Here is a 25909-nt window from a genome sequence, read left to right as displayed (position 1 = left end):
TTTTTTTTTCCTGGAGACAAGCATTCTCTTTGTTTCTGTATTTTATGACTCATCCTTTCTTAACTCATCTTCCTTATCCTTTGAAACTTCTTCAGAGAATCAGAAAACTTTCTTCATCATTTTTTTCCCCCCTAATTCACAAGAGTTCCACTTCTACATGGAAGAAAAAAGTGTTACTTTTTCCACAGGGATTGTTTCTAAATGCCTTCTTTTTTGCTGAATTACACTGGCCTCTAGTGGATACCTGTCACAATTATGTTTTATATTGATCTTGTCTTATTGTAACATTCTACCACATATTTTAATAATTTTCAAGAATCTTCATTAAGTAGCACAGTCAGAATTGTCAGGGGTTTCAAGTAGAATTCATCATGAAATTGATTAAACTTTATGTGGGTTATTACCATACTTACCAGTGTACTTAACAGATTTATATTATTTCCTAGAATTTTTTAACATGGAGTTGTGATGTTAGTTCCACAGTACTTCTCATTTAACACATGTACTTAAGGTATATATGAAACAGATCTTTTTAGAAAACAATCCAAATGTTCTTCTCAGAGAAATAAGATATTAATGTGATATCAAATTCTCTCATATTTGTAAAGCAAAAAATAGCTAATATGATCCAAAGTAACATATCAGAGTGGAATATTTCCACATTTAAAATTTAAGAAAATCATTGTATTACAAAATATAAGTCCATGTCACTTTCTAATACTTGGAGTTTAGTATATTTTAATATGGCAAACAAGTATAGTCTTAATTCTAATTTATAGTCAGTAAATAGTAAAATTATATTCATGTTTATTTGGTGATCTGCCATAAATTCAAATGTTAAATATGTCCAATTGAAAGAATTCAATTTTATCATATTTTTAATCAAACTATGTACTTAAACCCTTATGAACTCTATTCTTGACAACTAGTGAGCCAATTGAACTTCTAATTATTTGATAAATGACACCTGGGTTTTATTTATAGGGTGGTTCTGCCTCAGGGTCCTGCATGAGGTTGCAATCAAGAAGTAAGCCAAGGTTTACTGTCATCTGAAGACTTGATTGATTGGAGCTGGAGCAAGGGTTCTTGACCCTGGGCCACAGGCCAGTAGTGGACCATGGCCTGTTAAGACCCAGCTGCACAGCAGGAGGTGAGCGGCAGGCTGGTGAGCAAAGCTTCATATGTTTTTACAGCCGCTCCCTAGCACTAGCATCACCTTAGCTCCACCTCACACCATCAAGCATTAGATTCTCAGGAGCACCAGTCCCTAGTGCCAAAAAGGTTGGGGACCGCTGGGCTGGAGGATCCTCTTCCAAGATGGCTCACTCACATGGCTGTTCACAAGAGACTTCAGTTCCTTAATAGATAAAACCCACAGTTGTGCTTCTTGAGTTTCCTTATGACAGGGCAGTTGGTTTTCCACAGGTTGAGTGATCTGAGAGACAGAGCAGAGAAGATTAAATGCCTTTTATAACCTATGTTCAGAAGTTACATGTGGCCACTTCCATCATATTCTGTTCACTCAAAGGGAATCACTAAGTCCAGTCCACACTTAAGAAGAGGAAAATTAAGCTCTACTTAATGTTGAAGGGAAGAACATATGTGGACATATTTTAAAACCACCACGGGAGTTTAATTTACATGGAGGAATTTGTCTCTTCATGTTAGATTTATATGTATAGAAAAGATATTTCAGGCTACATCAAGGACTTGAGCCAAGGCATGCCAAAGGGGTGACTGAAGGTGTTATGGTGAAGGAGTATAGGGTAGGAAGTATGGCATAGTTGGATCTCTCTCTAAAGGTATGACCTTGGGAAAACCACCTAGCACTTCTCTGCCATCTGTAGAATAGGGAAAACATTGCTTTCTGCACAGGATTATAGTGAGAGGTAAGTCAGTTAGCACGTATGAAATACTTAGAAAAGTGCCTGGCATCTAAAAAGTGATCAATAACATTCTAGCATTAGCATTATTGTCACTGTATGTAGATTCATACTCTAACTCTTCATTCTCTTCTTCAGCCTAAGTAACCCTGCTTGGATCTCCTCTTCAGACTTATGTGATTTTTATCTCTTCATAGCCTTTCTCTACATCTCTTCATTCACAGATGCAACAGTTTTCCACCAAAATATTTCATTATGTGCAGAGATTTTTTCAAATTCTTTGGAATAGAGGGAGAAGTCAGAACACTGTGGAGAGGGTGGTGGCAGCATCAGGAGAGAAGTGTACCGGCTTGGAAAGCACTGTCCAGGGTGCTGACACATCTGGCTGGAGAGGCAGCTGCAACCGTAAAGCACTGAGGTCAGATGTAGTTCTCAAATAGGTTGTAACTGGTAAGCTCAGTGTTTTCCAAAATCCAGACTTCTGGCTTTTGTAAAGTGAAACAGTCTGGGCATACGAGGCTCACATTCCCATGGCAACAATTAAAAGGATTATATAGCTGCAGCACTTTTAGAAAAGGCATATCTTTCCCGGTATGTCAAAGTATTTTCTATTGTCTTAATCCAGGCCCCTCTTTACTCACCTGCCTGGCTCTTGAGGGCATTGAGTCCAAGAGTCCACTCTCCAATTAAAGACCAGCACTCTGCAGTTTAGCTAGTCGGTGTCATCTCCCGTAAGAAGTACTTCCACCTTCAAGGTACCTCATCCATTTTTGAAGACTGCCACGGAACTGCAGCATTAAACTATGCTGGGATTCCTGTCCTCAAACTTGTCTGGGCAGAGATTACAATCCTCTTAGCTAGTTGATAAGAACTTTGGCGTGTAGTCAGATGATAGTGTATGAAAGGAAACTTTATAGATCACAGTCAGTGGCAGGAATTGGCATACTATGGGAAATGTCAACCTAGTCAGGGTGAATAAGAAATGGAAGATGACCTTAGCTAGTTGAGCAACTCAGAAAACTCTCCCAAGGTTTCTGGATTGAAAACTTGGACATGATACTTAAAATAAAAGGAAATAAAAAGGAGACATTTTATGGTTTTAATAAACACGTGTCTGTCAATCCAAGGAGCTTCTACTTAGATAGGACATGAACAGAAATTAAATAGATTCAAGACTACCTTTTAGATCCTTCCAGAACATAGGAAAATACATATTCATGAAATAAACCAATGCTGAGGGACGTGGGATGGATGAGGAGGACTTCTGCAAAGAGATTTTTTGTCCCAATATTTCAGAGAATAAAGGGCAGTTACAGGTGTAGAGAAGAGAAAAGGAAATGCTAACATATCAGTAAAATAAAACAAATACTTGTCTGGATCTTGTGGATTCAGGTAATATGTGTGCATATCTGGCCTTACCAGGTGCTTGCTGGTCACTTTCCAAAAAAACTTATGTGGAGCTTATGTAATTTGAGAGTTTCTGTTTCCTTCCCTACTTTTTTGTTTGTTTGTTTGTTTGTTTGTTTGTTTTTGGTTGTTAAGCCACCCTATACATATTCTCTTGGGGTGTTCACTATTAACAGCTCAATGACACAGTTTATTTGCTTGAGAAAACAGAATAATGTGACTTTTGAGATAAATATGAGGCCACCCCTTGTAACTGGGTCATTGGAGTTTCACAGAAGTTTAACATCATCTTTTGTCCAAGGCTGCAGACCTACATTTTTACTTATTAACTATCTTTTCAGATTTGTTTCCATGTTATTTGTGTTCCTCCTTTAAACAGACTGGGAGACCATGTGGCGATTCAGCCTTACTGAGACTATCTTAAATTACACTAAAACTAAGGATTGCAAGTCATCTTCTAGATGGGTCTTCCTTAGTTTTCATTTGTAACTAATAAACCAAATGAAGCCATTTCAGTGCTGAGAAGCTTGTTTTCACCTGACAAGCTATCATTTGTCATTTATAATGGGCAGGGCCTAAGAAGCATTTGGCTTATTTTCCTTTTTCTACCTTTACTTTAAGTATAGATCTAGATAGTTGATGAGCAGTAATTTCAGAGTCTTAGTGTTAGCCATCTTCTCCACAAAAACAAGGAAAGAAATGTTTGATAATATTAAATGGCGTGAGCTGAGAGTGTTCAGATTTTTTTTTAAATGTTACTTTTATTTTTTAACTCAATTGTGAATATGTTGTAGAGAGAAGAAAACTAAAAACTATAAAGAAATAACCTTCTAGTTCTAGCAGGTTCAGTTTTCAAATAAATAATTTTTTTCTAAAATCAAGCTGGGTTGATCGAAAGAGGATGTTGATATCTCTCTTACCAGGAAACAATGACTCACTCACTTATGTACCTTCAGTCATGGTATATGGAAGAGTTTATTTACAAAAAGACTGATAAAGAGAGTGTGGTGGAGTCTATGGCCATGCCACCCTGAACAAGCCCGATCCCATCTGATGTTGGAAGCTAAGCAGGGTGGGGCCTGGTTAGTACTTGGATAGGAAACCACCAGGAAGACCAGGTGCTGTAGGCATAAAAAAATTAAAAAATAATAATAATAAGGATTTGTAAACTGACAAAGTCCTTGCAATCTGTGAGGTCAACCAAGGGTAGCCTCACCTAAAAAAATAAATAAATAAAGAGACAGTGTGGTAGAGGGTACAGGAGCTGTAAGAGAAAGTACAGGAACCTGAGGCTAGCAACTTGTGATCTTTTATATCCCTAAACCAAAAGGAGAAAAGGTTTCTTGACCAGAATAAAAAGTCTATAATGAAGATTTTCTTAAGATGATCAGAGACCTTTTGTGGAGGGACTCAAGATAACCTTGCTGAAGGATCTGGAGGAATATACACACCCTGACTCCTTCTCCTCCTGCCAAGGCTCCCTGATGCCAGGCAGGAAAGGAGCCCATTGACGTAGCCCCTAGGATCAGCCTTCCAGGACCAAGAGGAGCAAGGTGGAAAAGATTAGAACAGACCTGGAGAGGCACACAAGTCATCTACAGCACAGATGGGTCCTAGATGACATCCTTTTGATTGCCTGTTGAGCATGTGCCTCAGGGGATAGAATGTTCTGGAATCCTTTTGTAAAAAGGAGTCTCGCAGCTTAAGAACTCTGCTGAGGTCCACAAAAGGTTCACCATGGGTGGGAGAGGGTGTGGCCAATCAGTGATTAAACTCTGAGTGGAAAGAGTTTGGTTCAATTTTATTCCTAGCAGGCAGTGGAGAGTGTTTTGCCAATGTAGTATTAATTTGCTCTAGACATGGTATTCTGACATTTGCTGAACAGCTAAATAAATAGATCCAACTTCTACACAACGGATTACAGCAAGGTCAGACAGTGCTATCAGTAATTTTAGAATATTGTCTACAGCTGAGGATGTTTTTTTTTTGGTGACAGTGACTGATGCTGCTAGTAGTTGTCAAATAAATTCTATAGATTACTCTCCTCCTGATATTAAATATTACCAGGGACCAATCCTGCCCAAGCATTTTAGAGGAGCTAATTGAAATGGGATATTGATTTTTATAATTACAAATGTTTTAATGAGTAACATTTTTGGGAGATTCTTAACAGTTTTTTGTTTTGCTTAATATGATTGAATTTAAAGTTTTGATGCTAAAGAATGTTATCTTCAATGACAGTTTTGGAATTTAAGATTCTGGGTATGAGGACTGAGGTTAGAGGTCATTTTACTGTAATGAACAAAGGATGAAAGTTTGTTCTTACAAAGAAATTTGGCAGTAAACTGATTTTCACAAATATACCAGTGAGATCTGTTATGAGAAGACACATATGTATGTGTTTTTTAATTATTTTACTTACAACAATTTTAATATACATTTTAGTCATAATAAATAGCTTACAACTTATTGAGATCTTAGCTGGAAGTTTATGTTTTTATTCTGCTCAGTCAGCTATCTATCCATTAGGAGTTTTGATATGAATCTTTATCAACTCTTTGTTTTTACAGAAAACTAAATGATCAAATAGGTTTATTGGAACAGATGTATGAAGCATCACAGAATCATTATATGCCACCTTCATCTTAAATTACACTTGTTATTTACAGAAACAGTGGGTTTTGCTATTAACTAAATTTATCTTCATTTCTCTGTGGTGTGAAGTGTGAATCTGTGTGGTCCTAAGTTTTGGCTCTGTCTGCTTAGCTAATTTTTTTTAATTGGTGTCAGTCATAAATAAATGCTGTTCCTTTCCTGTAGGAGCAGTTACCCTGTGGGGACCATAATGTTGCAACGATAAATAGATAGACATCCCGTTTATAGATTAATAAATGAGTCCTACACCAAGTTGCCAATTTTATGGGAGTTCTCTATATTAACTCTCCAACTAATGATGATAGGATATAGATATTCACATTCATCAAGATGGCACAAGTCTGAGGTGATTGGACAAAATACTGCTTAGAAAGAGTGTGTCAATAAATATTTTTAATCTGCACCAATGTATCTCCCATTACAAATAAAATGTAGATGTTGCATTATGAACAATGAGTATCTTGCCTTGAAAGCAGTTATATGTTAAGCTAGGAAGGCAGTTTTGTTACCCAAATATTTCTCAACAGTCAATTCTAGTAGCTCATTTCATAAGTGAGAATTGTATGCTTTTTTTGTTGTTGTTGAAGTCTTTTGATGCTTCCTGGTGAAAGGGTAAGACCAAAATCTCCCCACCCCGTTTTTTAAAAAACATTCTTTTAGCTTCAGATGGCTCTTTGGCCAAATAACACATTATAGTAGTTTTTGCAAAAACTATTTAAAACACATAGTACCCAAAAAGTACCTTGTATTTTCCATTTTAAATGTCCAACTGTTTTTCATAATTCTGGCAATGGTTCTGATTCTCATTTCAGAAAGATATAGGAAATGTCTCTGTAAAAGATAAAAAACAATTCTGTGCTATTCCCTCAAGTCTCTGTGTTCTCAGTCTTTTTAATTCCTTGTCTCCCGTGCCTGCTTATAATGCCAACCAATATTTCCATCTTCAGAGTTTCCCTCCTCTCAAAAATCTTGTTAATAGCTGACTTAAGCACTGTCACTGTTTGCTGGCAACTGGGGAAACATTTGTATCCACACTTGGACTAGATGAGGCATTCATGGTTGTTGTTCTTGATTATGAAAGCCTTCCAGTTTTGCAGATATTTATAAACATGGTCTAAATAGTAAAACAATTGACATCTTTGTGGAGAAGGACCTTAGATCCCCGTGCCACCTAACTACCCAATATACCAGCTTTTGAACACCTTTTTTACCAGCTCTCTAGGGACCAAACTTCTAGCACTTTGACTCTTTTGCACAAAATGACTAAAATAGGGTGTTATAAGTTGGAACACAGATCATAAGCTATTTGACCAGATGATTTTTTCATGAAGGATTACATAGGCCTAATGTTTCATAAAACACTTTAGAAAGCTTTGACTTAAGGAAACAGACACTCGTCTTGGGAGGAAGTACAGCTTTATAATTTATATGATTCAGTATTCATAGTATTTTGTAACCAGTGGGGGGTGGAGGATAGTATTCCTAATGAAAGGTGCCTTGGTCTAATCTAATGCTGACAGTCAATATTCAGGGTTTTTTTGGTTTTCATTTGTTTATACATGCATAATGAATGAGATTGTAGTAATTATGCCCAATGTAAATTGGGTTTCCTTAGGGTCTGAAAAAACCGTTAAAGGAGGGGCACCGTTGATAGACTAAATCTTTCAGTTCTGATTATCAAAATATGTGTTATGTAACTTCAAAATTAGGGAGACAAATATAGAATACACTTGATTTGACTCTTTCCTCCACTGCCATGGCAGGCATTGTTAACAAGTTGTAGATCTCCCACTGAATCAAGATATGAATCATTGTTCTTTTCAACACAGCACTCCAAACAGCCACTCACACAATTACTATACCTCCCAGTGGCCCCTCCATCACCTGATATTTAAAATTTGTATTAACGATGATATCTCATGTCATAATTCTCCATGAGAATTTTACTTATCTTAATTAGAAATAATAACAGTGGCAAAGCGATAAACTTCAGAGTATCAGAAAGGAGAAAGGGGGCTTATCAGTCATCAGAGAGGATTTCTTGTAGGGACATCTATCCCAATTCAGGATGGATCTAGGTTTTGAAGACTAGGACCCACTCTTATACCATCATTACCACTCCATAGTCCCATCTAAGTAGGGATTACAAACCACAAGCTCCGGACAAATCTTTTATCAGTAAATAAGAAACATATTGGGTTGTGAAGAACCAAAACTCACCTGTCCACAAAACTATAAAAGATATCTTCTTTTATATCTTTTGAGATTTGAAAGCAAAATATACTTGGGTATCAGAATATAGAACTCAGAGGAGTATTTTTTTGAAGCTTGGAAATAGAATTAAAATAGAGCTGGAGTTCTTGACTAATGGAAGTCACTGGTTCTAGAGAGACAACAAGAGGGCATAGAATGTGAACTTTGAAGTAGGACTGACTTAGTTCAAATCCTGGCTCCATTGCTTAGTCACTCTGTGCCTTTGAACAAGTTGTTTAATCTCTGAGTCTCAGTTTACTTTCCAGGGAAGGTTGTAGTACATAATTCCTAGCACCTAGGAAAAGTAACAATAAATATTAGTCCTTCAAACCATTTTACTTATTCTAGTGAGGAGAAGATAGTTGTGCCACCTAACTGCCCAATACATCAGCTCCTTAACAGCAGTATATAAATAGGGTGAAGAATTTAAGAAGAGAATAGACAAATCAAGAACAAATTAGACACATTTCAAGCTTAATGAAAATTTAGATCTCCATCCAAATATTGTTCATCCATCAGATGTCATTTTCATGCTATCAGTTTTGCAAAGTTGAAATAAAATGATAGAGTTTATCTTGATTGAGTAATTAAAAATGCCAAAATGTTGTTTGGTATTAAAGGTGATGTTTAAGATATTTCCTTTTGATTCTGAGATTTTCAAGCTTGATTTTGAACTCACTAAAAGTGTTTTTATTTTTCCTTAGAAGAAATTAAAAGAGCAAAGTGGAAGAGTGTTTTTCAAGAAGAATCATTTTTCTCATATTACTTGTAGCTATTCGGGGAATACATCATTTGCTTTAACCCAAGGATTCTAGCGCTTGAATTTGTACAAAAGAAAATAATTTCAAACTTCAAGCACAAACCAAAGGTAGAAAAGCAAGCTAGAATAGTTCTCCCAGATTTCAGCAGAAGGCGAATCAGGTCCCAAATGAACTGATCTGTCTGCTTATTTGTGAGATTACAACAAAGCTCAAGATTAAATTCTTCACCTGAATCACTTCCTTATTGACTGAATCCATTTGGACTCACCTCTAGTTTAGCAGAGTATTTTTATTAAAGCCAGGCATGCAAACATCAATTATCCAAGCTTCATCCAATTTTCTTCACCATTTATTTTCTTTCATTGGCTGCCAATGGATTAGAAAACATGATTAGAATTCATCAGGAAAATAAAAACAACAACAACAAAAGAGAGACACAGTTCCACAAAAACAGATACTTAAACAAAAACAACAACATTCAGAATTAAAATAACTAGTGATTTTTTTAAAATGTCTTTATCTTGCCTAATATAAACATGCTTGCTTGATTTTTATCAGCGATGCCTACTACATTGGGACTAAATTAGCATGCTGAGTTGGAATAAGCAGAGGCAAACCCGATAGTTGCATTTACTGTGCTTAATGTATATGTCATAGCATGTTTTAAATGCAGAACAGTACTTAACCAGTAGCAATAACCACTGCAAAATGGCTGGCTTATTGCTGAAGTCTTTCTGTTTGTTCCCTTCCAGCCAGTGTTGGGGAGAGAAAGAGAATAAAGTGAAGACATTCAAGTCATTTTGTAAGCTCGTTAAAGGTACAGGTTTTGTTTCAAAGGAGTGATATTAAGGTTGACATGGACATATTTATTTAATCAGCCACCACTATAGCCTGGGCACCTTAGTGTTGTCAGTGATGGCAAAGTGGTTCAACAAAGGAAAAGAACTTAAAATCTGAAAAGTGCTATTAAATACCTAATGATGCAATATAGGAGGTATGGTGATCGCAGTGAAGTTGAGGGTAAGCATAAACCAAATCTTGTCTGTGCGAGGGGTTGGCAAATTATCACTTGTTTTTATAAATAAAGTTTTATTGGAACACAGCCATGCTTATTCATTTACATATTGTCTATGACTGCTTTCACACTGCAACAGCAGAGTTGAGTAGTTGTGACAGAGACTGACTCATAAAGCCTAAAATATTTACTGACTATCCCTTAACAAAGAGAGTCTGTCAACCCCTGGTGTATGTCAGCAACATCCCTAAGATTGCCCAGCTGTAAGCCCTAAAAGTTTTTGAGCCTCAATCTATACCTAAAATAGAGGTCATAAAACCTATCTTACAAATTTAATGTAAGTACATTGAATAAATATCCTTCCCTTCCTGGCCTTTTTGAAGTCTTCATAGGTGTCTTGAAACCAAAGAGCTCTCAAACTTCTCATGGCTTGTTGAGAATTAACTTGCATAAGACTCTGTGTGATTTAGCCCTTGCTGGTGTGGTCTGTCTCATTTCCTACCACTTGACTTCTCAAGATCCAGGCACGAAATATTTTTCGTTCTATTCAGTTTCTCAAATGCACCAAGTTTTTTTCTGTCCCTCAACCTTTGCCCATGGTATTCCCTTGTCTTGAGATACTTACTCTGTTCTTCTGTGATTCTATGTGGCCCCTTCCTGACTGTCCTTTAGGTCCTAACTTCAATGTCACTGCCTATGAAAGGCCCTCCCTGACCACCCAGTATTACATGAGTCTTGTCCTGTGATCTCAGAATACCCAGTGTTTCTCTTCCTTTCGTAACTATTATCACAGGTTGTAATTTTAGATGTTGATAAAGAACATTTTTGCCTATTTCTTAAAAATCTTTCTTGCCAGGTTAGCTACTGACCACATCTCAATGTGCTGAGCACAGATTTGGCCCTCAGGAATATGTCTTGAATAAATTACTCACTTCTTATAAACCAATCTGGTAATATTTGTATTTCCACATAATGTTGAAGAAAAAGAATTGAATTTTTTATTCTGACAGCATACTGGCTTTATCATTTGATGTAAGTTGTTTTTTAACCTCTCTGGGCTTCAGTTTCTCATCTGTGAGATGGGATAGGTAATATCTACCTCACATATTTGTGGCAGATCAGCTGCGGTAATAAATGAGAAAATACTAAGCACAATACATATTGTAGGTCTGCAAGAGGTCTGAAAGACATTGACAGTAGTTAAAGTGAATCTCCAGATCTTCATTCAGTTTCCTTATCTGTAAAACGGGGGTAATACTACTTATGTGTTAAACGTGTCAGTACAAGTTAAATAATTAGAATACTGCCTGCCACTTGTTAAATGCCTAGTAAACATTAGCTAATATTGTATCTGTGATTATTACTAATATCTAGATTCTTGAAGATTATGGACACTCTTCCCGGAAAAGTACACATTCAAACAAAATTTTATAAATCGTTGCAAAGAATTCACAGTTTCCCTGCAACTCATACCCCTATCCTATATGCATTTGCTGTGTGTTAACCTTTCCCTTGTCTGCTTTTAAATTATTGGCCAAATCTTATAGGAGCAGTTTAGTCATGAGACTTATCTAAAATTATCCAAAAATATTGTCTTGTGTGTGAATTTATCTGACTGTGATTCCTTAATGTTCATCAGATACTCAAAAGTATTATATTCCCAAAGATAGGTTTAGTTGTGATTTTATTGGTTTATTTGTTTATTCAGGGTTGAGAGGAGCTTGATAAATACCAAAGGCTGTTGTTTTCTTCTTTTGAAGCTCATTCTTTAATTGAGGACTAAAATCTGCAGCCAGAGTATATTTTGCAAAGCCAAACACACAGACATTTGAAAAACCTGCATTTTGACTGCCCAGCCACTTGCACAACTTTTAGCAGCTGCCACAGACCTGGCTTTGGGAATAGCCGTTTAGGGTCTATGGATGTGCTCAGTGTATCTGGCTCCATAACTGCCTCACTAGATGATCTTTACTTTTGCGAAATAGTAAATAGCAACCCTTGTAATTCTCATCTGAGAATATGGAAAAGCCTCAGTTCTTGAAAGCCCTTTGAAATCTTCTGGGAGAGTCTCTGGATACTTAGATAGACCTAGCACTGATTTTTTTTTTTTTTTTTTTTAATTCTCTCTGCCAGGAAAAAAAAAAAGAAAGACTATTAAAAGTTACTATTGGTATTGTCATGGAACAGCAATTAGTAGTTATAATAATGAATGAACATGTGAGGTACACATTTAAAATTTGACAAGCTTTATAAATGTTAAATAATAATGATGTCACAGTGCTTTCATTTCCAAACTGTCTTAATTTCATTCTCAGTTTGAGATGGCAGATTACAGGCGTTAATTATAAAAATTGGCCCTGAGTGAAACCTTAAATCAGATTTCCATTAAAGTGCATGACTGCAGCAAATTACTTTATAGTGGGAGAAAATGGCATCATCGCTGGCAGAGTGGGGTTTCCCACCACCCCTCGTTGTGATTTTCCTCTTAGTGCTCTGTGGTACATCAAGTTTCCTGAACTTCCTGTTTCCCCGAGCTAAGCATCCTGTGTACCTCTGTGTCCTGTTGCTCTTCTTATAAAAATCCTACCTCCTACGTTAGTATTATTCAGACTTTCTCTTTTTCTCTCTCTTTCTTACTGCTTCTCTCTCCTTCATTTCTCTGCCCTCTACCTCACTCCCCTCTGCATCTCTCTCCCTCCTCTTTTCCTCTTTCCCTCCCGCTTGCTTGCTCATTCTTTCATGCTCCCTATCTCACTGCTTTTCTTTCTTGCTCTCTCCATCGCAGTACTCTCACAAGATTTCTCTGTATATCTCATGTTCACTCATGTACTCACTTTCCTCCCCATCTCTCTCTCTCTCTCCTATCACTTTACCCGTGTCCTCCCAGGGAGCCTACTTTCAAGACCTGCCTTCACCCAGCTCTGGAAAAAGAAGGAATAAGCAAAAAGAACCAAGTCCCCATCACTGGCCTCTGGCACTCGCTGCTCTTTCTGCCTCACCTGCAGCATCTCGAATTATTCCCCTATTCAGCCTGTAGGTCCTGAGTGAACTAAATTGGGTGACACCTCTGCCTTCACCCTGGCCTCTCCTTTCTACCTAAGTTCCTGCTCTTTCCTTCTCTTTGTCTCCTGGAACAATACCTCTTCTAAAAGCCCTCTCTTGTTACAGCAGTCTGTATCACCGGCCGTGCCCTGGTCTTAGCTCTGTGAGTCTATAAACCCAGAATTGTAACTGCCAGCTTCCTGGTCTCAAATGAGTGTTTGAATTACTGGAAGACAGTGATGATATCTTATTCATCTTCTTACCCCAAGTATTTAACTAAACTCTGTGCTTGGTACCAGTGTGATGGTCATTAAGTGTCTCTTGAAATTAATTCACTCTTGAAACTATTATTAGATGATTATGCTTGTGTCATGGGTTGTGCTAGTTGCTGATGGGGAAACTACGTAGTCCTGTTGCAATGGAGCACAAAGGTGACCCACACAGGAGCATTGATCTTGGAGCTGGGTTCACGGTGAGAGGTGAATAAACTACAGTGGACAACAGTCTGTTTCTCAGCAAGTCTAACAAAGCCAGTTCTTCCTCCTTTGGTGGAAAAGTGGGCTTTTCCTTGGGTTCAGCAGCAGTGAAGTGGTTGGCTTACCTTATAGGTACAAGTTGTCATATGAAGAGTATCTATTTTTAGATACCCGGGGCAACACCAGGTCCACAGCTCATATTCGGCACTCCTTCGAGGACGTACACACACTGAATAGATTGAATCATAGAGCCAAGGGCATCTTGTCTCTTTGCCTCCCACTCCTGCCTATATAGATGAATTCACACGAGTTTGTTGTGTATGATACAACTACTATAGAGAGTGATCATACTGTTTTAGATGGGTTGAACAGAGTAATTCACTCTACGTTGATGAGACAGACAACTTGACTGACAAGTTGTTGACATCTGAACTCAACCTTAAATACCATGCAGGTTGGAACATAGCAGAGGTGTATGTGTGCTTTACTGGGAAGCCTAGTTCTTCTACAGAAACTTGAGTGAGCCTTGGCCATTACTGGTTCCTGAGTTTCTCTCTTGGACCCCATGGAGTCAGTATTTCTCTTGAGTGTTTTTTCTTTCATTGTTCTGGCAAGTTCCCCTCTATCCCACAGCTATTTGGAAACGACTGCTGTACCAAGCCTCAGTGCTAACAGCATTTAAAAGCTGTTATTAGAAAGCAAGCTTCTGCTTACCAGTCAGCCTGCTGTGAGTGGTAATGGGAGATTTCTTTTTTGGGAGTAACCCCAATCTCTAATTGGTTTGAAAAATATTGCTCATTTATTTTATTCTTAAGATGTTACCTTTTTAGTGAACTTCAATAAGTTTGTGTTTCTATTAAATTCAAATTCAACATAGCTCTATTCTACTAAAAGGTTTTTTAAAAAAATTTTTACTGCTATCTAGGTAACCTGCCCACTTTCATTGTTGCTTGTTGAAATAAATGCATGTATAGTGCAGCCACTATGGAAAACAATATGGAGATTCTTTGAAAAATTAAAAATAGAGCTGCCATAATACCCAACAATTCTACTTCTGGGTATTTATTCAAAGAAAACAAAGCACTGATTTGAAAAGGTATATGCACCCCTGTGTTCAATACAGCATTATTTACAATAGCCAAGATATGGAAGCAACCTAGATGTCTATCAATAGATCAATGGGTAAAGAGGATGTGGAGTGTGTGTGTGTGTGTGTGTGTGTGTGTGTGTGTGTGTGTGTGTGTAATGAGAAATTATTCACCATTAAAAAGGACGAAATCTTGCTATTTGCAACAACACAAGTGGACTTGGTATTATGCTAAGTGAAATAAGTCAGAGAGAGAAAGACAAATACTGTATGATTTCACTTACATGTGGAATCTTAAAAAAAAAAAAATCAGAAACAGACTCATAGATACAGAGAACAAGCTGATGGTTGCCAAATGGGAGCGGGGTGGGAGGATAGGGAAGAAAGAAGGAAAGAAAAATAAAGAAAAGGGGGGTGAGAGGATGGAGGAAGAGATGCACATATAAATACACAGGCATACATTAAGCATTAAGCATTTCACATGTATTGTATCATTTAGTCCTTTCAACAACCTTATGGACTAGGTATTACTATTTCTATTTTGTAGATGAGGAAACCGTGTTCAAGACAAGGCGTGTACCTTGTCCAAGGTCCCAGCTCTAGCACCTGGCATGAATGAAGAATCAGTAGGTTTTCTGGAGAGCTGACTTTGAGTCTCATCACTGCTACATGTTAGCTTTATGACCTTGGGACACATCGTGTGCATTCTCTGAATGGCTTTATCAGCAATGAAGTACAAACCTTCCTTGTATTTTCTGAATAGCATTCTGGCAAAGATCAAAATTAAAAATGAGAATTCATATAATAGCACTTTCTAAAACAGTTAAGTGCTGAACAAATATAAGGTATTCTTTTCTCATATGCTTTGTGTAGTTAATTTAGCATATTGAAATAATGGGATTTTAAAATGGCATGCAACACACACATATATGCTTTGCAATTAGTGTAGCATAATTTAATTGTGATTCCATTGTTGGAATTTTGATGCCTCAAGCTTGATGAATAGCCATTTTCCGTGGGTGTTATCAATTAATCTAGGTAATGAATTCTCTTCATTATCTTGTTCTTCATGTTAATTATACAGGATTCTCTTATACCTATTTATCAAGTCAGGACAAGTACAGTTTTTTTTTGGCCTACACGCCTTTGAATATAAATACGCAGAAATAGGTTAACATGACATGTTTAAATTTACATTTCAGTGTAAATTTAAGTCAGTGATTTGACTTTCCTTATATCCTTACTTGTATGAGTTTGTATCTTTCTTTGGGGGTTCTTTTTTTTTTTTTTAAATCAAAATGATTGCTATCTAAGATAATGAAGCTATCTCTGACTTTTGAGAATATATCTCTAGCATATCAAAGCATGGAAAAGTTTCTATCTTTGCCTGTTAATACAAACAACAAATAATTAATAAGTTTCTAGTTTTGAAATATTCCCATAAGGCACCATAACAGATAAATTTAAGTATAAACCATGGGGAGAAAAAATACTAGTGAATAAAATTTTAAATGACACTATTCATCAAGGAACAACATCAGAAAACTATTTTAAAAAGCAGAAGATAGTATGTAATAAATGAATGGTGATTTAATTCATTTTGAGGTCAAAGAAGTGATTGACGAGATAATATGGATTAATATGATAATGTTACATATAGGTATTAATTCAGTACTAAATTTTAACTTTCCTAATATTTTCTAGGCCTTTTGTTTTATATTTTATGTTCTATGTTGGGAAAAAAAAAGTATGTTTTTATTTGTCTCTATTGTTTAGCCAGCTATTTTCGAGAATGTTGGCTATCAGCATTTTGATAGGCACCTTCTTATTTTTGATTTCAGGTTGAAGCCATCCTTGTCAATATTTTTGGTGGCATTGTCAACTGTGCCATCATTGCCAATGGGATCACCAAAGCGTGCCGAGAGCTGGAACTTAAGGTGCCCTTGGTGATTCGACTTGAAGGTGAGTGACGGTCAGTTTCCACAGTTCTAGTCTCATTCTCCAAGGTCAGGTGACCAGAGTGTTATGCATTCATAGACTTCCTGAGAAATCAAAGGAAACACTGGATTAAATAAAATGAAATAATTGCAGTACAGCAGTACGTCTGTGAGCATCTAACAGGCTAATATAGATTACAGCTCTCCAAGAATGGCATATATTATGATTCTCCACATTTTCAATACTTATTCCAGTGTGGAGCCCTTTTATTATGAATCATTTTATGAGATTAGTGTTTTGAATGAAACACTCTGAGAAATGCTGCTCCAAGAATTATTCATCATGGGAAGGCAATGGTTCTCAAAACCTTTTGGTCTCAGCTCTTCCTTACTTGTTAAAATTGTGGAGCACAAGGAGCTCTGCTTTATTTAGGTCATATCTGTCAATATTTATTGATTAATTTAATAATTTAATTATTTTGGCAAGAGAAGTAAATACTGGAACTGTAAAAATATTTTTAAATAAGATTTTAATTTAATTTTATTTTTATATTATACATTTATACATAAATATATGTACTGTATATTTTATGAACCATAACATAAGTACTTTCTTAAAATTTTAATAAAAATAGCAGCATTATTTTACAGTTTCAAAATTTCTTTAATATGTAGCTTAATATTTGCTTCTTCATTTTATCTTTTGCAATATGTAGTTTTGGTTAAAGTATATGAAGAAAATATGGCCTCATATAGAGCTATATATTTGTAAAAGGGAGAAGTTTTTAAGAATCATTCCATATAATTTTGAATATTCTTCTCTTTGGCACTGCATTAAAATCTACAAGTAATAGTTTCTTTACTAAATATTAGTTTTATGTGTAATCTGAAACTACTTCAATGAACTTTTGATACACTTTTATGCTAAAATACATCAGTCTGTCTTGCACATTAAATGGATTTTATGCATGCATGATTTGTAATATTATCCATTGCTCATGAGGAAAATTTTACATAATGTAGATCTTCCAAACGTTGACACATTTCAACATACAAAGTCAGAAAATTCGCATTTGTTAATATCACACCATTCTCCTCAGAGAAGCTTCCAAGTACTGGGAAGCTATCAAGGTGGTAGATGAAAATTTTCCAGAATTCTAATTTTCACTTAAAAGTACAAATTTTATCATCAGCCACAAAACGGTCAGTTGTTTCCCTTGAAATGACAGACTCACTTTACTTATTTTTGAGAAAGTGTCTACCAAATCACTAAGTCTGAACAACCATCGTGTGTCCTTCATTATTCCAAGAAAAAATAGTGTTTAATGGAAAAGTGGGTCCTTTAGCTTGCTAGTCAAACAATTGCACAAAAACTTTTCCTACGAACAACCACCATTGTTCAGTATGCAGTTTTATGTATACTTCCCATTTGGTCACACAGGGTATTAGAAAGACCTGCACTTAATGTTTGAGATTTAATAAAATTAATATTGTTTTTACTGTTCATTAAGGACATTCTTACTTAAAAGTGGCAACATTTTATTGCAAGTATGTGGTGGTGAAAAATATAATGACTACTAGTACTGTTTGGTGCCACTGCTTTGATTCGATAGTAACATGCCAATAGCTTCATCCACCATTACTTTTGCTTCATCAGTGCAAATGCCAACAGAGTATTATTATTATTATTATTTTATTATTACCAATAGTTTGTTTGTTTTTTATGTCAGGGACCTCCCCCAGGGTTCTATGGACCGTACTTTGAAAACTACTGTAGCAGAGAAGCAGAAAAAGACATTTTAATGTGAAGAGCTATGCAACAGCTGTGTCACCATTATCAAAAAAAAACTCAGATTACAATGATCAAGCACCCCCCTTGAGTAGATTTCTATAGTATCATTCTTGGGATAGCTCGATTCCCCCAGGTTTCCTGCTGGTGCTGTAAATCTCTAAAGACATTCTTTTCAAGGTGAAGTCCAGGGATATTTTGACCCTGCTATGTATTCCTGTCTTTTGTGATCAAGACTCCAGAACAACTGCAGCCTGTTTTTCTCCACTTCTTCCTTTGTGTCTCTTTCTTCTCTCACTCTCTGCCACTCTCTTTTCTCTCTGAGCCTCTCTGCCTCACAAACTTATATCAGGACAATATGCACTTGATAGAAATAATGATCGCAAAAGAAAAATGAAAAAAGCAAAAGCTCCAGTTGGCAAAGTTTATAGGGACGTTAAAACATCTGAGTGAATTAAATCTTAAAAATATAAATATAAATCAGCAGTCTATCTGAGCTACTAGGAAGAAGCTTTGAAATCTCTAAATTTATTAAACAATCAGCTTTGCATCTTTTAAGTTAATGCACTCCCCAGGTATATGCCTGTGGGTTTTTAATTAGCTAATTAATATAATAAATACTGCGTGCAGGTTATTGAGCTTTAGGCATTAAGGAGGATGTATAGAAATATAAGAAATGATCTTAGTTACTGGATAACTAGGGAAATAAAACAAAAAGAAAGAAAATTTAACAATACAAGATAATATATATAAAATGTTAGCAAGTGTTTGCTGTACTAGAATGTGCTTCTGTCTTTGTAGCAATGGTCATCAAGACTTCTCAGAAAGCCACCAGTGTGGCTTGTGGAATCTTCAGAAATATTGATACCAAACAGTGTCCTCTGTATCATGGGGAGTTGAAGGTGAAAACTCAAGATGAGATCAAAGAGGATACTGTCCCACAAATTTATATAGGCTAAAAATATGCACAGACACCTTCTTTGGCACCACCCTCCTTTCACATAATGGTCTCTGTCCTATAGTAAGCACCTAGGACTTTCATCAAGAGAGGAAAAGCAGAAGAGCTTTTGGCATTTCTGGAGTCCTAGCTGGTATTCTTTTCTTCCTGTTGTGGGATAAATGTCCTTAGGTAAATACAGGCTTTCACACTCAGCATGGCCCCACACCAAGAACACTCACTAATATAGATATTTGATTTCTGAGAAACCAGCAAGGTTAAGACCTATCCCAAAATTGTATTGGTCCTTCATGATAAATAAGGAAAAGAGGAAAAATTCTGCTTCAGCTCTACTCTTGGCACTAATCATAGATAACAAAATGCAGAAAACGGGAGATGGTATGATTTATAAAGGCCCTATAAAAGGAACCAAATAAAAACCAAGCCTGTGCTCTTTATACTAAGTGAATGCAGACTCCTATAAAGTTTGTATCCCTCAAGCTGAGTGTCTGCTGTAGCCCAGCCCACTTTCATTGGTGCACCCCGTTCTTAAACTTACTCAGTATTGACTACTATAATTATATTATATTTACATATGTGAGTTAGCAAAGATTTATTGTAAAAGGAAAATGTTGAAGTTAAACGTGGAAATAAGTAATATTTGAATCATGGAATTGAGTAAAGATCAAAAGCAAGTCATCAGATCTGTTTCATACTTGGGAGTTTATATTGGGACCCTAACAGTGATAGACTGAAAATCAGTAGATCAGAAGGCTGACCTGAGAGAGTAATGATTGCAGCAACATGTTATGGCTAAAAGAATGGACTGGGAAAATCAAGTTATGAGCCAGAGTCCATGACATTAGAATCTAAAACCCAGGCAGGATTATCATATAGAAGTAAAAGTGGAATAGAAGCAAGAGCAAAGAGAAAAGTAGGTGAAAGAAAAAGCAGGGAGCTAGGGTTTTAAATCTGCTGACCAAGAGAATAATGGTATAGCCAGTGGATATGGGAAAGTCAGAAGTGGGAAATATACAGAGAAGAGAAGAGTATTACAGTTGGATTTAGCCATCCTTAGTTTGAGATGAAGCTGATGGAATGCCTGTAGAGGTAGAGATGTAGGAATACAGGGAATGATCCATGGAGAGGTGTGATAGACAAATGGATGTTACTCCCATTTTGAAGGCCCCCAGTAAACCACGCTGAGGACTTGCTGAATTGGAAATTGTTCCTCTGCAGTACAGCTCAGTTAAAGTGAGAAACCAACCAAAACCAAAAATCTCCTGTCACAGGAAGTCTGGGTTCTCAGTGCTCCCGATGAGAAAAAGTTGCTAACTACAGGGACTTTTGAGGAGTTTCTCAATCTAACTTTTCCATTTGCTTTCCTCTGGGTTGGAACATAAATTCTTCTCCTCTCACAAATCTTTCCGCATTCAGTTGTGTTTTACCCAGCCTTAGAGTATGATTTAGTTCCTTCTGTTTTTCTAAACAGAGCAACTCTTCATTGCCTTTGGTCACAGAGAAAGACAAAAAGCAGGAACGTTTTGGACAATTCTCGTGGTAGTTTCTATATAACTTACATAGCACTATACTTTCTGTCATAAGTGGTGAATTTCTTAGTGATCTTTATTTTAATATTAAAATTGGTTCACATTTCCAGAATACACACTAATGTCTAGCTAGTGAAAGTGAAATGAGGAAGGAGTGTCTGTGATCACCCCAACATTATGATAAAGCTGAGTGATACATAAAAACTAAGTATGGTAGATAAATTTTACTGGAGTCTGAATTATAATAATAATTGTCATTGCTAACTTTCCTTAATTGCTTTCTAAGTTTCAAATACTCTGATACATGGCCGTGTAGTCTGAACAAATGTGAGATTTTTGATGACCAAGATAACAGATATTTCAAAAGCCCGATAATATGTTTTATTAGTAGCATCTATTTCTTATACATAAAGAAGGTGGCCTCTCTTGGTAGTTTTTCAGCCATTTGGAAATCCTGGCATCCTTGCCATGAGTCTCACCAATCTGTGGCCCACATTTTGAAGACTATTGCTACACACAGTGTATTAGGAATGTCCTTATGAGGATAGTTTTAATCAGTCAAATCGGACTTGATTTAGTGGGATTTTGTGGACAAATCTTTGTTCTTAGCTGTATAATAATTACAAGCTGTTTTACCAGTGGATAAGAAAGGATTACTCTCCTCTTTGAAAATGGTAACTTTATAATTACATGTATTTACCTGCCTTATCAGAATAGAACTCACCAGCTGAGACAGGATTACTTTTATTTAAAAGACTCCTGGGTAAATTGAGCAACCACATTTTGGTGGGGAGTTTAGATTTTGTAGACAGTTGTTACTCTTAGGAATAAAGAACAAATAATCTGCAATAAGTTTTCTTTTCTTTTTGAAATGTATACATACTGAGCACAAAAATTCAATGGTTAATTCAGCCCAACCTATGATACTGTTGAGCAATATATGGTCATTTGTTGATAGCTTTGTGTATTCAACATGCAAATGTGTTTTAGCCAAAGCTTTGGATTTTGTGGGTGATTTTTTACAGATCTAGATCCAAGAACTTTTCTTTTTTTACAATTCATTTTCTCTTGTCATTTCCCATTTAAATCTGTAGCAAACTCTGTGTTTCAAATAGGCCCGAAGAGGAATTTGCTTTTCTCTCAGATGTTCATTATGATTCCAAGTTAAGGTCACAAAAAAAAAATAATAATGAGCCTAGATAATTTGTAGGTTGCATCCCATTTCTCTTAGCCAAATCTCGTCAGTTTGATTTTTTTTATCTCAGTACCAAAAGGTTTTTTTTCAGCAGCATAAACATTTTGATTCTCTTTTGCCAAATATCTTAGAAACAAGAGACCCCTCCAGTCCCCCTTCTTATCCTTAGCAATCTCTCTACTATTCCATAAACTCTCCCTATAGTTGTTGAGACTATAACCATCTCTAAGTCAGAAACTTTGTATTCTGTTTCTTTTGTTTTTTTCGACCAAGGCACCAGCACCTTCTCCATGGATACTTCCTTATCTTTGCCCTCTGAAATACTGACAGATTGGAGCCACAACCAGAGGAATGCAAATTAAGTGTTCTTCCTAGTATGGACACAGTTAAATTGCTGTGTGATACTTTGATCTGGGAAAGGAAACCTTGGGTATTAAAGTGTTAAGAGACAACAACGCAGCTCTCAGCTGTGCCCGTACATTTGGCTGCTGTCCATTCTTCGAGTCTTCAGTTATGCTAGGGTCTGGGACCAGGAGAGAAGAACAGTCATTGTTCTTTTGACACCCATCAAAAAGACAGCCTGGGCAGATGGACTCTGGCTGATAAGCTTAAAAAAAGTTTTCATTGAGAATGTTCGAGCCGTAGGTTCATTGCTTCCACCCAGAGTCAGCAGAGGAAGTGACCCTGGCTCAATGGTGGCACGATTCTGGGTAGAGTGAATGCAGATACCCCACGGGGCCAGGAGTCTGGCTCTGTGTCTGTTAACATCCTCGGCCTCTTTGCACCTTTCCCAACTTATGCCCAGCCATGAGTTTTCATCTTCTCTCCCTTCCTCAATCTCTGTTCCCTGCAAGGTGAGATGGGCCTGTTTCCCACCTCCACCCCCGGCTTCTCCAAGCACATCTTTTCCTTCTCTCCCTTTTCAGTTCTGTTGCTGCTGTAATGGGAAATGTGACTCCTAGGAGGGGTCAGATGTTCTCTCTCAGTGCACGTCTCTTTTCCTCTTTACGTTTCTCATTCTTTTTTCTGTTCCCATTTTTCTAGTCTCCATTTTCTGCACACCCTGTCACTCACCTTGCTTTCTGCTTCACTAGTGCCCACGTATCTCTCTTCATCTCCTCCTTCCTTCAGTCTCCTGTGGATGTATCCTTACTTGCGTTTGGAGTAAGGAAGCTCACTAGATTTCCCTTCACGTTGACACCTATCACCTCTTTTCCCTTTAATCACTGGCATCTTCTCCTTGTGTTATCGTCCCTAGTGTTAAATTCATCATCACCAGATTAAACCAAATGAGATGTTGGCAACAATCTTGTTCTGTCAACAAGCCTTAAATCCTCTTGTTGTCTAAATCGATAAACACTCCTGAATGCTTAAACTTTGCCACACTTAAATATTAGACCAACTCTCACTAATAACCTGAAGTATTAGTTAGACTACCTAAAGCTATTTTAAATAAAATATTTAGACAAATAATCTATTATATTTGACACTGGGAGTTTTTACGTTGCCTCTAGATAATTTGTGTGAGTAATTGAAATTTATACCATGTTAGACATCTACTGCCTCACTCAAGAAAAAGCTTTCTAACGCACCTTAGGAAAGCTGTCATTATAATGACAGGACTAGGGCTCCTTTAAGGAAGAGGGCCTCTGCATTATGCAGCGTTTTCTTTTTCTTTTTTTTTCTTTTTTTTTTTTTTGGTTGACTTGAGCATCTCCAACCACTGTAATAAAAAAGATGGTTTATTGTAGGGTTTTAATGTCATGGAACCTGAAAAGCTCCCTACTCTGACTCTCTCACTCCCTCTTGTCTTGGTCTCTCATCAAGGCCAGCCTGGTCCCTCTCTGTTCCCTAGAAGTCTAGATCCCACAGGTCATCAATCTATTAAGCTTAACTAATAACCATCACTCCTGTCGTCCACAGCCCATCTAAGTAGGCTATGTTGTTGGGGTCTTGAGAGGACCCAACAGATTCTTCTCCATCTGGGTTTTGATCCTGCAGAGAAATAAGATATTAAGAACTAAAGAGACCAAAATATCACCTTATTGCTGGAAAAGAAAAAGTTGAAGGATGCACCTTATTGTGTATCAACAGCGAGCTTCCTTATTTGGAATGCCAGAATTAGGCAGCTTTATACACACTCACAGGCATTACTGGACCTGGGCAGGCCTCCCACCCCCAGGGCAGAAGGCCGAGAGGGGTAAAAGATGATCAGGCTCACAGTGAGCTTCATACTCAAAAGGAAGAGAAGAGGAAGAGGCTGTGTTGCACATGCCAATTTTTCCATTCAAACATTCCAATCAGGTAAGGCTTTCCCACCACCATGGAGCTACTGGTAGTCAAAGAAGAGACCAGGAGTGCTGTGCTAATCACTGCCACTCTGCATGGAAAGAACTGCCCCTCTGATGCACATCACAGATCATTAGTCTGCCCTAGCAGTGGGCTGCCTTTGGGTCATGTGGCCAGTGGCCATCCTTTCAAAATAAGAGCCCGAAGTTGTTTCCCTGAGCAGAAGCTCTGCATGGGGCACTTTGATAAGGAGGAGATTCAGAGCAAGGCAGGTATGGGGGCTTGCATATCCTGAGTCCTGCCTTACAAAGTCACAGCCCCACTGTCTGCTCCCTGGGAATTTTCCGAGGGGTCAGTCAGTTCATTTCTTCATGCCTCAGTTTCCTTATGTAACACCTGAAAGTCGTATTTGATCAGCCATCAGAGAGAGCGAAAGCACATGGCTATCAGGGAATTGACATAGGTAGATTCTGTCCGCTATTTTATAGGTGACAGGTATGTCCTGTTAAGATAACTCTCCCGGAGAGTGCCACCTTGAAGCTGTCCAGAGGCAGAGATTCTTCCATGAGAATGTTTTAGGACAAGAAGGACAAATAGCTTACATCTCATGCCACCTTCTATTTACTGGCAGTGGCTGCCTGCAGTGACGTGCTGAGAAAGATTCTGAAGCTGTATCCCAGCTCAGTGGAAAAGAGTTCTATGATCATTATTGTCTACCTCAGATGCGAGAAAAGAGAATGGGGGCACTTGAATCAAGTGTTTGCCATTGTTGATTCGAAGAGAACATAGGTGGAATTTTCTCTCCTAGAAATATAGCTTTAGGCTGTATCAGAAGACAGAAGTGGACTCTACAAGCTGGGAAAGTGCCAAATGAAGCTGGGTTCTTATCCTCTGCCTGGCCCTGCAGTCATGGGGCCAAAATTTTAGATCGTATAGAGCAAAGGTCTGTAAACTTTTTCTGTAAAGGGCCAGATTTTATGCTTTGTGGGCCATATTTTCTGCTGCAGTAACTCAACTCTGCCATTGTAGTACAGAAGCAGCATAGACAATACGGAAAGGAATGAGTGTGGCTGTGCCACAGTAAATCTTTTTTCCAAAGATAGACAGTGGGACATAATTTTCAGCCTGATGTAGAAGAGAGGCAAGCAGTGGAAACACCTCCATGGTATCTGTGACTAAATCTCCCTCTCTCCTCATCTCCGAAATATTTCATAAGAGTCGAGAAAGAATTCGGCAGACAATAGTAAGCTCTCAGAATCTAACTTTTCCTCACAGAAACTATTAGCGATGAGGTCCACTGAGTCATTTCCCCCAAATAAATCAGAATCATGCACAGTGATGCAGTGATGTCCCTTCTTAGACAGCAGTGGAGTTCCAAAGTCAGCATTTCAGACAAATGAGAATTTCTCAAGTCACTCAATTAGAATATATGAGGATTGACAACCGTGAAGTAGACTTAAGAAAGGCAAAGTCCATATTGCAGATGTGTAGGCATATAAAACAGTTCCTTCTTTAAAAGATCATTCCTATCCCATAGCTGGTACATAATTGTAAAGTAGCCTTGTTTGCCAGAAGGTTTATTCCTCTCTAGTTTAACATTAAGACTCTTCGTACACTTGGTTTACATTAATAT

The 25909-nt window shown here is 37.3% G+C and overlaps 1 protein-coding gene and 1 pseudogene across 1 annotated transcript in view; both read left to right on the top strand.

The window, feature by feature from the left end:
* The window catches only part of SUCLG2 (succinate-CoA ligase GDP-forming beta subunit), a 267458-nt gene that overhangs the window by 231702 nt on the left and 9847 nt on the right, over positions 1 to 25909 (top strand). The window contains exon 10 of the mRNA XM_011358503.2: positions 16421 to 16541. Coding sequence (XP_011356805.2) covers positions 16421 to 16541 — 121 coding nt within the window. The remainder of the gene's footprint in view (positions 1 to 16420; positions 16542 to 25909) is intronic.
* LOC111738656 lies at positions 4303 to 4420 on the top strand (annotated as a pseudogene).

This window comes from Pteropus vampyrus, unplaced genomic scaffold (assembly GCF_000151845.1).
Source record: "Pteropus vampyrus isolate Shadow unplaced genomic scaffold, Pvam_2.0 Scaffold41, whole genome shotgun sequence".
Classification (NCBI taxonomy): domain Eukaryota; kingdom Metazoa; phylum Chordata; class Mammalia; order Chiroptera; family Pteropodidae; genus Pteropus; species Pteropus vampyrus.
The sequence above is the reverse complement of the archived record's forward strand: the minus strand, read 5'-3'. Positions and strand labels throughout refer to the sequence as shown.